Source organism: Wyeomyia smithii, chromosome 3 (genome assembly GCF_029784165.1).
Source record: "Wyeomyia smithii strain HCP4-BCI-WySm-NY-G18 chromosome 3, ASM2978416v1, whole genome shotgun sequence".
NCBI lineage: Eukaryota > Metazoa > Arthropoda > Insecta > Diptera > Culicidae > Wyeomyia > Wyeomyia smithii.
In genome coordinates, this window is record NC_073696.1 from 47,047,803 (window position 1) to 47,062,576 (window position 14,774).

Consider the following 14,774-nt stretch of genomic DNA (forward strand, 5'->3'; position numbering starts at 1 on the left):
TATTGACGATTTCACGCACTTCGCAGTCATTTGCAAGATTTTATGCTGAAAAGGGAATCCAGATAGAACCAACCGTGGCGTACACTCCGCAGCAAAACGGAGTCTCCGAAAGGTTCAACCGAACACTGATCGAGAAAGTGCGAATGATGCTCATCGAGTCCAAAACACCCAAGCGTATGTGGAATGAGGCTGCATTAACTGGTGTCTACATCATGAACCGTAGTCCGACAAATGCTATTTCGGAAAACAAAACCCCTTTTGAGATGTGGACAAAACATAAACCAGATATGATGAAGCTACGAGTATTTGGCTGCAAGGCATACGCATTGGTTCCTGCGCAGCAGCGCAAGAAACTAGATTCGAATAGTCAGTTATCGGTAATGGTTGGTTATGCACCTAATGAGTATAGACTATGGAACATGGAGACCCAGCGCTTGTTCGTGGCACGAGACGTAAAATTCGATGAGGACAGTTTTCCGTACATGTCCAAGACGCATGTAAGCCCTGAGCCTCCGTTGATTGTTGCTGCTTACGATTTTGTAGAAGAGGGTTCCAATACCGAAGTAAATTCACCAGATGCAGGAGGATTCGAGCAAGAGGGGGAAGAATCGGATGATGCTGTCGAATCAGATGGCCAAGAAGATGTCGAACCAGGAAACACTCCCAACACACCGGCCGCGCTCTCTTCGCAACCAGATCCTGGTCATAGCCTTGACACGGCGACCACGAGGCACAGCGAACGGGAGCGCAAGCTTCCCGGTAAGTTACGAGATTTTTTGTTGGAGGGTTATTTACTGCGTATACATCCCCTGTAGTTTTAAAAATGGCAAAGACTGGTAAAGCTTCAAGCTCTGCGCTCCCTTCGTGCTCTGAATGTAGATCAAGTTCCATTGAAACCTCTACAAGGCCTAGCGAACGGGAGCGCCCGTTTCGCGGTAAGTCGAAATCAATGTTAACTGAGATAGAAACGATGTCTGCCGCCAAATCTCTTCGTGCTCTAGATGTCCCAACTACGTTCGATGAAATCCTCGGTCGGTCGGATGAAGCGTCCTGGTTGAAAGCTGTTGACGATGAGCTGGATTCCTTGCACTCCAATAAAGTTTGGCGACTAGTAAAGCGTCCGGGAGGAACAAAGTTGTTACAATCAAAATGGGTATTTCGAGTCAAAGAAGACGCATTGGGAAACCCCATCCGCTACAAGGCTCGTTTGGTCGCTAAAGGATTTCAACAGAAGGCTGGCGTGGACTATGATGAAACATATGCTCCTGTGGCGAAGCTGAGCACCATAAGGACAGCACTGGCAGTATCAATCCAGAATCAATTCCATGTTCATCAACTAGATGTTAAAACCGCTTTCCTGTATGGAGACCTGAAAGAAGATGTGTATATGGAAGTTCCAAAAGGAGTGAAAGCCCCGACCAACGTAGTATGCAAACTAGAAAAATCGCTGTACGGACTCAAGCAGAGCTCTAGATGCTGGAACGAAAAGCTCAACCGGCTGCTGTTGGATAACAAGTTCATTCGTTCCAAACATGATTACTGTTTGTACACTAGGATCAGCGAAGACGGAGTACTCTACGTCATTGTGTACGTTGACGATATACTCGTGATGGGAAACAACATCAGTATTATAGAGCAGCTAAAGAAAACCCTGTCGTTGAAATTTGAGATGTCAGATTGCGGAGAAGTTAGGCATTTCCTTGGCATTCGAATCGAATATAACCGAGATGAAGGATTTATGACGCTTTCAATGGAAGCAGCCATTGACAAGCTTTTGGCGAAATTCGGAATGGAGGAGTGCAACCCTGTAAAGATACCTATTGAAAAAGGTTTCGTGTTTCCTGAGTCAAGCTGTGACACGAATCAACCCTATCGTGAACTGTTGGGTAGCATGATGTACATCATGTTGTGTGTCAGACCCGACATTTGTTATGCTGTTGGTCTAATGGGAAGGTACCAGCAACATCCTACTGATAGTAACTGGCAAGCTCTGAAGAAAATCGTTAGATACATGAAAGGGACCAAATCGCTACAACTGAAGTTTTGTCGAGCACCGGGCACATCAGTGTTGACTGGATATGCAGACGCAGACTGGGCCTCCGATAGTGCAGATCGCAAATCAATAAGCGGCTTCCTTTTCAAAGTCTACGGTTGCACTGTCAGTTGGGCGAGCAGGAAACAACAAACTGTAGCTTTGTCATCAAGTGAAGCAGAGTACGTGGCTTTGAGCGCAGCGGCATCCGAAGGAATCTGGCTGAAAGGCATTTTGGAGGATCTAGGTGTACTGCAAGCTGATGAACCATTTACCTTGTTTGAGGAAAACCATGGATGCATTGCTATGTCAAATAATACAGAATGTAAACGTGCCAAACACATTGATATAAAGCACCACTTTTTACGGGACCATGTGATGGCTGGAACATTCCAAGTGAAAGCAATAGGAACGCACAGACAATTAGCAGATACATTCACGAAGGCACTCGAAGCTGGACGATTCCGTGAAATGAAGTCGTTGATAGGATTGGCTGATTAAGAGGGGGTGTTGAAGTTGGAGGTTGTAATCATAGTAGGTAATCCTAGTAACAAGTTTGTTAGATTCTATCAACAAGTGAAAGTTTCGATCATTCGTTAATAAGCTCTCGTCCTATAAAAACGCAAGTTCTTCCCAATTCAAACCACTGTTTAAATTCTACCACATACCAAGAGTTATTTCAACCCTCCCGCCGCCTTCAGACAGTCTTCAGTTAAACCTCTAAAAAGCTTCAATCAATACTTAAAAAATGTTTATAAAGTTACATAGTGATTTTTTCGAAATCCGTCTGAAAATTAGCTTGGGCACTAGAGGGTTAATCTGCATGCACTCTAGTTGAAACTAATTTGCGTTGTGTAGTGTATGTTGCATTCTTGTTTATGTCGTTTTCGTTCTCGCGGTGTAGCTACACTCAAACGACACTTTTGACACCGAAATTGTTTTATTTGACTTTTCGGACTACCCTTTTTCTGTCTCTCCCTACACTTTTTCTATCCCTGACGACACCCGAAAAAAGCAGAGTGTACTGTAGGAAGTTACCAACACATTCACACGTATGTGTCAAAACTGGTTTGTTTTGGTTTTTGTTCCACGTGGTAAAGTGTCAGGTAAATTTTTTCTCAGCACATTTGCGAGATGGACATATGAAATGGAAACGAGACAAAATGACGAATGCGATAATGACCAAAACAAAACTAATTGACAGCTATCCCATTATTACGCATACCAATGCAATGACACTGAAAATGTTTTATTTGAAGCTGCAAAGTATAGCGTAAGTGTAGCTACACCGCGAAAACGAAAACGACATTAGTGGTGTATGTGCAAACTGAAATTCGACTTCAACTCCTCTTATGCACAAAACATTAAACATTATTCAATACTAGTTATGTATAACAAACAACCTTATGTGGTTCTACGTCAACCTTTGTATACAACTCTAAATTTTCTCAAACTTACTGATCGAAATTGTAATAATATTTACCGAACATTTATTATCTGATTGAGTGTGTAGCATTGCCATATTTATAATTTAAATGCATCCAAATGATATATTATGAGATGCGATAATTTTAATGCCCTAGTTGTATATAAACCAACCTACTCGCTGGTAATTTTTTCCCCAATATGGCCGATTTTGCTTTTGACATATCGTTACACCACATACATAAGACATGCGTAACACTCAGGAAGAAATCGTCCAAAAAAGTTGGTACAAAGTGAACTATTCGAATGGTACCACACTCTGAATAAAATCTCTGCTTGAGTTGTTTTTGAAGGCATTGTACGTGCGCAGCCCTGCATTTATCTCGAAAAATGCTGCATTGATTTTGTAAATAACTTTTTGACAGTTTTTTATTGGATTTTCTTCGGGGCTCGATAAAGCCGAGAAAAACAAAATTCATTTTGTTAATTATTTATCGAGCAGTTTGACAGCACGAGGTACGGTGTACTATGGGGCAACGTCTACCAGAAAAAAACACCAGCATTACGTATGTCTTATGTATGTGGTTACACCATGTCTTTATACATCGTGCCACCAATATCGTACAATATTACCGAAATATTTCTCTTAAAATAAAGCTTTCTAGCCCCTAGTATCTGATTCAATTCTTAGACAAGGCTGATAAATGTGACTTTTTTTCTTGCAATATTTGAGTAAAGTGGATGTTATCGACGTCAATGACAATGCAACAGGTTAGAAATTTTATGCAGCATCTAATCCATCCAATAGACTGATTACACTGAATTCTGTTTTTACGCGACTTTTTTTTACGTGAATTTCTTTTGCACGATTTTTCTACGCCCTATTCTTGAAATTACGCGGTATGTGACATTGGAAATATTGTTTATGAGCCAAGATGTAACACACACATATACATACACATACATACACAAACAACGTTATACAAACAAAAACTAGATCTTATATCTGTTGTATTTCATATACATTTTCTTGAGACTAAACAGTCGTTCTTAGTTGATACAGATACTGCATAAAAATTGCCGATTTAACGCAAAACTAATGGAATTTTGGAACTAGGAAAATGATGATAGATTTTATTTTCAAACAAGACTGATCACTGAAGATGACTGATCACTGAAGACTACAAAGAAAAAAGGATAGAATTAATTAAATATATACTAAAAATCATGCATTTTTCAAATTGTGAAAAGATCAAATATCAACTTTAAAATTAACCTTCCATTTTTTCGATATTTATTTATTTTTCAGTTTTTTATTTTTCAAGTCATTGTAAGCCCCAAAAAATGCGATTTAATATCAAAACGGAAACGGAAATCTTAGCAATAACGAAATTTGGAAATCGTGTGTAAAAATTTGAATCAAAATACGTCAGTGTCAGGCATACCCTCACGAAACCAGTGCCACATTTTTGTACGTAGAACTACACACTTAATTTATCTCGGCAAACTTCCCAACAGCTGATCGAGCTCGGCAATTTTTTTAGCAAATATCAGCAATATATTTCGACGACGAACTTTCAGCAAATATATTGATCTACCGTAAACCAGCAATTATTGACGTTTCGTTAACCGAAGTTCTTGAAAATTCTGCCGAAAATTTGTAGAGTATTTCGCTGAATTTATCCATCTGTTGAGTTCTCGGTAATAAAATCTAAGTGTGTACGTCACTGGTGAAGTTCGGCTACATAGGGATGTGGAATGAAAATTTAAAACCGGAAAAAGTGAAAAATATGTCCATTTTCAAATGCTAATAAATCGGTTAGTTTCCGATGGATTTCCTTCGTTCTCGCAGCAATCGATTGGAAAATCTTCTTAGAATCCTCCCAAATGCAGAAAATTGTAATTTTATTATTCAAACTATTGCACTATTGAAAATTGTCAAGCTCAATAAAAACACAGAATTCGGCCTCTGATCGGTCGATATATAATTGCTTTCTCAAGCGCGGTCGGCAGACTATTTGGACTATATAAGAGCCCGTTTAGGCCGAAACTGTTCATATTAATCTAAACATGTAACAATCTTTCCTTAGCAGCAGTGGCAGCGATATCAGCAACGATAGCGGAAGGGCCAGCTGGTGCAGCCTGTAGTAAAAAGCTACAGGAGCTTGTTTTCAGGAAAAACTAAAAAATGTTTGTGCTGTAGCGAGCAGCGTCAGTATTAGATACATTAGCCGGCACTTCCTCTTATGAAAAGTTGCTGTATTTTGAGAACACACAAACGTTTTGCGATGCTGGCATTTATAATATATGAGCCGTCAAATTTTCAGTGTGAAAACAGCTTTCAACAACGCCTTGATCTCCTCTGTCAGGGTAGCACACAGATGCGAATAACAGTATATCCGATCCGATTGAAAAACAATGGTCCTTATAAGGACAACAAACAAATTATTGAAGATTTAATATTTTCTGGCTTTGCGCTAGAATTAAAAGTTAAAATGATATTTTAACCCTCCCGCCGCCTTCAGACAGTTTTCAGTTGAAGCTTCAATCAATACTTAAAAAATGTTTATAAAGTTTCATAGTGTTTTTTTCGAAATCCGTCTGAAAATTAACTTGGGCACTAGAGGGTTAACACATACTTAGACATACGTAACACTGGCGATTTTTTTTTTGGTACTCTTTGCCCCACATCACCCAGTACCATCACCAGTTTGAACTGCTCGACGGAAATGAACGGAATTCATCGCGGCTCTACTCGAGCCCATAACAAAATCCCTTAAGAAACTGTCAAAGAGTTGTTTACAAAATCTATGCTGCATTTTTCGAGTGGGAACGAGACAAATGCAGGGCTGCGCGTTTACACATCCTCCATAAACTACTCAAACAGAGTTCTTTTTACAGAGGTTGGTACTTTTTTTTTTCTTCATCGATAGTTTATTTGACACGGCACAAATACAATTCAATGTTTAACGGCGCCAATTATATCTGGTAGCTTACTTTCTAAAGTATCTTAATAACTAAAAGCATATTTGTTATTCTCGCTGCCGACTACGAGCTGAAACTAAATCTAACTTAAAACTAGAATATTTTGCATTAAAAGCACAGGTTTGCTGTTTGATGGTTTTCATTGCCATAGGTAAGCAGCATATTAAATTTGTTCCGCTGCTGGGCCAAGATATTACGGACTGGCATATTGGGTTGTTTCCATCGGGCCTTGAGAGTATCGTGCGGGTCTGATTGATGTTTCCGGATCCGGGGTCTCAACGTGTTCTTGTCGTTTGGTTGGATGTAGGCGGAAGGGGATAGGACTAAACTGGGGCGTGGATGGATTTCAGGAAAACGTATATAAGGGACATGTAGGATAGGTCACGGCTCGCCAAGACATCACGAACAGGAACAGCCGGCTGCCTACCTTCGGCCTGCAGGGAAGCTATTAATCTAGACCTGGCGTCACGGTGTACAGGGCATGACCAAACAACGTGCTCTATGTCGTGATAACCTTCACCACAGGCACAGATACCACTTTCCCCGAGCCCAACACGACGGAGATGCGCGTCAAATCTATAGTGATTGGACATAAGCCGGGACATCACGCAAATGAAATCCCGACCTACATCCAACCCCTTGAACCACGGGTTCGTCGATACCTTGGGGATTATGGAATGTAACCACCTTCCCAGTTCCCCCTTGGTCCAAGAATTTTGCCAACTGATGATCGTATTCTGACGTACAAATGCAAAAAATTCATTAAAGGCAATTGGTCTTACATAAATATCACCGTTTGTTGCGCCCACCTTAGCCAAAGAGTCCGCTTTCTCATTGCCCGGTATCGAGCAGTGAGAAGGGACCCACGCTAAGGTAATCTGAGTAGATTTTTCGGATAAAGCACTCAGATGTTCCCGTATTTTCCCCAGGAAATACGGAGAGTGCTTAACATCTTTCATCGATCGGAGAGCCTCAATGGAACTGAGACTGTCCGTAAAGATGAAATAATGGTCCGTGGGCATTTTTTCGATAATCCCTAGGGTGTACTGAATTGCAGCTAATTCTGCGACGTAAACAGAAGCAGGATTATCGAGCTTATGGGAGACGGTTAAATTGTTATTGAAGATACCGAAGCCAGTGGACCCATCAAGAAGTGATCCGTCAGTGTAGTACATATTGTCGCAGTTGATGTTTCGATATTTATTGGAAAAAAATTTAGGGATCTGCTGCACGCGTAAATGATCCGGGATTCCACGAGTTTCTTCTATCATGGATGTATCGAAAAACACAGTAGAATCAGAAGTATTTGATAAGTCGACACGATTTGGAATATTCGAAGAAGGGTTAATATTTTGAGACATGTGATTGAAATACAATGTCATAAAACGGGTTTGAGAATTAAGTTCGATTAACCTTTCAAAATTTTCAATCACGGAACGGTTCAAGACCTCACATTTGATTAGAATACGAGAAGACAGGCTCCAGAAGCAGTTTTTCAATGGTAGTGCTCCAGCTAAGATCTCCAAACTCATCGTATGGGTCGATTGCATGCAACCCAAGGCGATACGCAAACAACGATATTGTATTCGCTCCAGTTTGATCAAAAGTGTGTTTGCTGCGGAGCGGTAGCAGAAACACCCGTACTCAATAACAGACAGTATCGTTGTTTGGTAAAGCCTTATTAGGTCTCCTGGGTGGGCACCCCACCATTGTCCGGTTATTGTACGAAGAAAATTCATTTTTTGTTGACAGTTTTTCATCAGATACCTCACGTGACAGCCCCAGGTGCCTTTAGAGTCGAACCAGACACCAAGATATTTGTGTACCAAAACCTGAGAAATCGTTTTACCCATTAATTGTGTTTGAAGCTGAGCAGGTTCATGCTTCCTAGAAAAGCTACTATCTCAGTCTTCTCCGGAGAGAATGTAAAGCCCAAGCAGACAAATTGTCCAAGGTATCTTGCAATGGTCCTTGCAAATCGGCAGCTTTGGCTCCTGTAACAGAGATTACACTGTCGTCTGCAAGTTGTCTTATCGTGCATGAATTCGCCAGACATTCGTCGATGTCATTTACATAAAAGTTGTAAAGAAGAGGGCTTAAACATGAGCCCTGGGGAAGACCCATGTAGCTAATGCGAAAAGTTGCCAAATCGCCGTGCGTAAAATGCATGTGCTTTTCGGACAACAAATTGTGCAAAAAATTGTTCAAAATTGGAGAAAATCCTTGTCGGTGAAGTTTACCCGAAAGAATGTCAATAGAAACGGAATCAAAAGCCCCCTTAATGTCCAAGAACGCAGACGCCATTTGTTCTTTGCGAGCATACGCCAGCTGAATATCTGTTGAAAGCAACGCGAGACAATCATTCGTCCCTTTGGCACGGCGGAAGCCAAATTGAGTATCTGATAGTAGACCATTTGATTCGACCCAATGGTCTAAACGACGGGGTATCATTTTTTCCATCAATTTCCGGATACAGGATAGCATTGCAATCGGCCTCTAAGAGTTGTGATCAGAAGCTGGTTTCCCTGGTTTTTGGATGTCGATCACCTTCACTTGCCTCCAATCCTGCGGTACAATGTTTTGCTCCAGGAACTTATTGAACAAGTTCAACAAGCGCCTCTTGGCATTGCCGGGTAGATTCTTCAACAAGTTGAATTTGATTCTATCTAACCCAGGCGCGTTATTGTTACAGGACAGAAGGGCAACTGAAAATTCTGCCATCGTAAAAGGTGATTCTATCACGTCGTGGCCCGGACCTGAGACGCATCGCGAACAAAGTTTTGCTCAGGAACAGAGTCCGGACATACTTTCCTGGCAAAATCAAATATCCACCGACTTGAAGACTCCTCGCTTTCGTTGACCGTTGCGCGATTCCGCATTCTTCGGGCTGTGTTCCAAAGAGTTCTCATCGATGTCTCCCTCGACGTCTCGTTCACGAACCGACGCCAATATCCGCGTTTCTTTGCTTTAGCCAAGCTTTTAAGCTTGGTATCCAGCTCCGAATACCGTAAATAGTCGCCAGGTATACCTCCCTTCTGGTAGGCCAAAAACGCGTCGGATCTTTGCGTGTAGACATCGGAGCACTCTTGGTCCCACCACGGAGTGGGAGGCCGTTCTTTATTCGTTACGCCGGGATATTTCTTAGTTTGGGCTTGCAACGCGGCGTCGAGAATCAAGCCCGCGAGGAGATTGTATTCTTCAAGTGGTGGAAGTGGTATAACTTCCAATCGACATTCCGTGTGAGGTCATACGGAATGTCAACTGGTCGCATGCAAGTTGACCCGTTTGTAATTGAAATAAGAATAGGCAAATGGTCGCTACCGTGAGGATCGAGGATTACCTTCCATGTGCAATCCAACCGTAGCGACGTCGAACATAAGGATAGATCCAAAGCGCTTGGGCGCGCGCTGGAGGTTTCGGGATACGTGTCATTTCACCGTTGTTTAAAATAGTCCTGCCGAAGTCATCGCAAAGGTTATAGATCAAAGAGGAGCGGTTATCATTGTAAGGGGAACCCCAAGCCACGCCATGAGAGTTGAAGTCTCCCAAAATCAAACGTGGCGAGGGAAGAAGTTCTATTAAATCAAAGAGCAGCCGTTGCCCAACCTGTGCTCTGGGAGGAATATATATTGAGGCAATACAAAGCTCTTTACCTTGTATTGTCATTTTACATGCGACAACTTCGATGCCTGGAGTCGAGGGGAGGTTAATACGATAGAAAGAATAGCACTTTTTAATCCCTAAAAGTACTCCTCCAGATGGGGTGTCTCGTTCAAGGCGAATAATATTAAAATCATGGAAGTTGAGATCAACATTTGAAGTAAGCCAAGTTTCACAAAGGGAAAATGCATCGCATTTGTTTTTATTTATCAAAACTTTAAACGAATCAATTTTTGGTAAAATACTTCTACAATTCCACTGTAAGACAGAGATAGAATCCTTCATATACGCAGTTGAATTAGGCATCGAAGGATACAATCGCTGCAAGGAGGGGCCATTGGGCAGTCAATTGCTTCAAAAATGATCTAACTGTTGGGAGGAATGCTGTAAGAAAAATTTTAATTGGATCGGATACATTGAAATTTTCAAAAATCCAGTCCACAATGTCAGAAAATTTCACTAATCCAGAGTTTGTTTCATCAACTGGATATGCAAAAGGAACAACTGGGGTTTTAGATGTACCAGGAAGTGCTGGGAACTCCTTCTGGGACTTTAAATTTGCAAGCCCAGGAGGGGTTTGCTTCGGTTTTTCCGCTGCACTTTTAGGTTTGTTTGTACCATTCATTTCACTTTGGGAAATCTTAGGACCTTTTCGGGGAAGTTTAGAAGAGGAAATATTTTTCCTCTTTCTAGACTCCCCAGGATTGGCATAAGATGTTCCCGCTGATGAATCGTCAGAATCGGTTTCATCAGAGGACAACAGATCAAAGGGGTTCGATGTTATGGTAGAAGTGGTCACGGTCTTCTTCAGCATCTCAGCATAAGAACGCTTTGAACGCTCCTTAAGTGACCGCTTGATTTTATCTCTGCGCTGCATGTACACCGGGCATGTGGAGAGCTCATGCTGATTTTCCCCACAGTGAATACATTTTTCAGCATTAACACTGCAAGAATCTTCCGCATGAGTCTCCCCACACTTGCTACATCGTGCCTTATTGCAGCAGTAGGCGGCTGTGTGGCCTAACTGCTTGCAATTGGTGCAATTCATAACACGGGGTACATACAATCGCACAGGCAGACGAACCCGGTCGATCGAGACGTGGCTAGGGAGTGCAGATCCGGCAAACGTAACGCGAAACGAGTCTGACGGAGTGTAAACTTTTTTACCGTCGACGAGAGACATGGACCGCAATTGCTTACAATCCAAAATCTTCGCCTGTGTTTCGGTATTTTTGAAGCAACCGGTTGCGCTTTTTAGGATACACTCGACAGGCAGACTCGAATCGGTTATGACACCGTCGATCTCCACGTCTCGTGCGGGTATGTAAACGCGATACTCGCGTGTGGAGAGCTCAGAGCAAGCGATAGCATTGGCCTGTGCCAGATCACTGACCACGACACGGAGCTTGTTAGGTCGGACCTTGGAAATTTCGGTCACGGCCTTGTACCCCTTCGTCAGGTCTTTGGAAATTTGCAGTATGTTTAATCGCTTTGAATTCACTCCTGCCTTTGGACGAAAATAAACAGTATAGCTGCCCTGTTGAGATCCGTCCGGGTAAAGCCTGGGGCGAGGGGGGACTGGAGAATGAACAGGGGATAGGGTAACAGAAGGGTCAGGGTCAGGGGGGTTCGGGGATGGTGGCACGGGAGGCGAGGGATCTATATCCATCGCACTAAATGTAGCGCACTAGCTTCTTCTTCCTTCCAGCAGTGGTTGTCCGATCGTTCGAAGCTGCACCCAAAGCAGCCAGCAGCACCAATACAGCCACCAGCAGTGAGCCGGGTGTGAGATCACTCAGCACAGCGACACGACTCGACTGTCAACTGATGGCCTTGAATTAGAAAGATCTATTCACTGTGCACAGATCAAAACTGCAGCTGGTATTTTGCACCAATACAGCCAAAGTTGCGAGCCGGGTACAGAACGTAGCGACACAACTCACAATCTAGTTGGCCTTTAGCGCGAATAATACACTCTTTTGTTTGGCTATTCGTACACACGGACCGGATTGTAATAGAACGACCACTTTGCACGTCCGTTTCTGTCGAGTGTTCGACGCGGAATGAGGTTGGTACTTTCGAGTAGTTCATTTTGTACCAACTTTTTTGGAAGATTTCTTCCTGAGTGTTACGTATGTCTTATGCATGTGGGGTTAATCTGCATGCACTCTAGTCGAAACTTATTTGCGTTGTATAGCGTTTGTTCCATTCCTGTTTAGTGGTGTATGTGCAAACTGAAATTCGGCAGCACTTCAATTCCTTTAATGCACAAAACTTTAAACATTATTCAATACTAGTTATGTATAACAAACAACCTTGTGTAGTTCTACGTCAACCTTTGTATACAACCCTTGCGATTTTTCGTTTCCAAAGAGCCCTAGTTGAATGAACATAATCATGAATTTGAGTGAACTTTTTATCGTTTAATTTATCGATCACGTTCAGTTCCAGTTTGCTGTAAACAAAAGCTTGGCATTAAACAGTTCCATGTTTGTTTCGCTCATTCGTACTTGTACATGGATTTGGTTGTAAAGCACTGAGGCAAGTAATCCATAATAAAAAAAAAACAATCCGCTCTTTGATATAATATGAGCATTAAGTTAAATGACTGTGTGCAGCTGTAGCAAGAGAGACGAAACGCGAAGAAGAAGTGTATAAAAACATCGACACGTCGCGCTAGTCCGAGTAAGTTTTACTGAGTTTTGTAACATATTTATCAAGCTCTTTGAGTGGTCAGGTATGGGCCTATTGAAAGCCTAAACACGAGTCTCGAAAATTTTTTGCAGTCGTTCAAAGTTTAATTAGAAAAAAAAGCCGTAGAACCATATTCTTGAATCATGGATGAGACGGTAATGCTTATTCTTCTTGTAATTGTAATGCTAGTCGGTTCCTATATAGCTGGAAGTATACCGTTAATCGTGACGCTGTCGGAGGTAAAAATAGTAACAATAATGCAACGCAACAATTTTTGATATACTTGTTTTCAGGAAAAACTAAAAAATGTGTCTATATTTGGTGCTGGATTGTTGGTAGGAACGGCCCTTACAGTCATTATACCAGAGGGAATTCGTTCATTGTACGACGAAAGCAATCTAGAAGCTAAATCCGTGGGTACCTCCCTTGCCCCGGGCCATAAACACAGTGCTGATGAACATTCGTCCACAATTGGGCTCTCGCTGGTGCTGGGATTCGTCTTCATGATGCTTGTCGATCAGGTGTCATCGCGGCGCAAAGAAGGATCCAATGAGCGTAACTTAACAGCCACAATCGGGTTGGTTGTCCACGCGGCTGCTGATGGAGTAGCTTTGGGAGCGGCGGCCACTACCAATCATTCGGATGTAGAGATAATTGTATTTTTGGCCATTATGCTCCACAAAGCTCCGGCTGCCTTTGGGCTGGTCAGCTTCCTCCTGCATGAAGGGATAGAACGCCAGCGAATACGAAAGCATCTGCTCATCTTTTCCCTGTCAGCTCCTTTGCTAACCATGCTTACCTATTTTGGAATCGGCCGCGAACAGAAGGAAACTCTCGAATCTTTAAATGCTACTGGAATAGCTATGCTGTTTTCCGCTGGAACATTCTTGTATGTGGCCACTGTTCATGTTCTACCGGAGTTGACCCATAATGCTGGCGGTCATAGTCACGGAGGGCATCTCGATTATAACATGCTTGAACAGCAGTCATCCGTTGTTGATGGAAAAACAATTATCGTGCGCGGCGGAAGTGGTCTAAAAAATACCGAACTGGTTTTACTGATTCTCGGTGCCCTGATGCCTTTGTTTTTAACCATGGGACATCATCATTAGAGTGTGTGTGTACGTGCACGCGCGTTGTGCCAGCGAAATATGATAATCGTGATCATTGCCAAATTTTTTATGGAAATTATCCGTCTAGGCGGAAGGAAAATGCAATTAAGGAAAGATGAGCGAACAAACGGACAGCGAAAATGGAACGACGATGCCTAGTTGTGGTCATTTCTATAGAAAGAGAAATAAGTAGAATAAAGGTCAGGTAAATTTTGAATGAATGTTGCTTGGTTTACGGTCGGTTATTGTGATGCATACTCTGATGTGTTTGCCTCTCCAAGGCTCGTCTTAGGATATAAGCGTATTTTACACGTATTCCAGAAGAGTTTCTGTTTAGATTGGACAACTTATTTTTAAGCGCAATACAAAAGCAATGCGAAAGACTAAGATTGCTTGCTCGCAGGCTGGTTGACATTTTTATTTGTTATATAGCTTTATCATACAGATAACGTTGTGTTTAGATAGCGAGAAAGTTTTACACGAAGGCGGAGCAACCTCCGGTACGCGGCTCAAGGCAGTTGTAAACTAATCATGGTTATGCCCTTCAGTATGTTCACTATATCCGCAAATCCTATACACGAGTTCTCACCGAAAGACAAAAAAAAACACAAATCTGAATGTACCGTACGTGTTATATCAGGTAGATTAGACTATATTCATCAAATGCGTGAACAAAGCCAAAACCAGACCGCGGGTTGTTCGCGCAAACCTCTACGGGATTGAAGTTTAGCGTAGAAAACACGCAGACTGTTCTTGCCTAACTTAAACTGAAGTGTGGTGAAGCGTGTTTACGTACTGAAAAGTGAAATGAACTGTTCCAAACTATGAGTAGACAATTAATAAAACTATGTATAGCATAACAGAAA

The 14,774-nt window shown here is 42.2% G+C and overlaps 1 protein-coding gene across 3 annotated transcripts; it reads left to right on the forward strand.

Annotated features, from left to right (window-relative positions):
* Window positions 1-12,564: 12,564 nt before the first annotated feature.
* LOC129726417 (zinc transporter ZIP9) lies at window positions 12,565-14,774 on the forward strand. Of its 3 annotated transcripts, none has more exons than XM_055683069.1 (3): window positions 12,565-12,787; window positions 12,889-13,035; window positions 13,090-14,774. In XM_055683069.1, the coding sequence occupies exons 2-3, from the start codon at window positions 12,940-12,942 to the stop codon at window positions 13,906-13,908; spliced, it is 915 nt and encodes a 304-aa protein (XP_055539044.1). In that variant the 5' UTR covers window positions 12,565-12,787; window positions 12,889-12,939; the 3' UTR covers window positions 13,909-14,774. The 3 variants fall into 3 exon arrangements, with proteins under 3 accessions (XP_055539044.1, XP_055539045.1, XP_055539042.1); XM_055683070.1 differs by having other exon boundaries at window positions 12,986-13,035; XM_055683067.1 differs by having other exon boundaries at window positions 12,565-13,035.

Bases quoted from the DNA above. Each gene is read 5' to 3' on its own strand.
- LOC129726417 (XM_055683067.1), top strand. From the start codon at position 12,940: ATGGATGAGACGGTAATGCTTATTCTTCTTGTAATTGTAATGCTAGTC. The intron at 13,036-13,089 runs GTAAAAATAGTA...ACTTGTTTTCAG, and splicing joins TAATCGTGACGCTGTCGGAG to GAAAAACTAAAAAATGTGTC.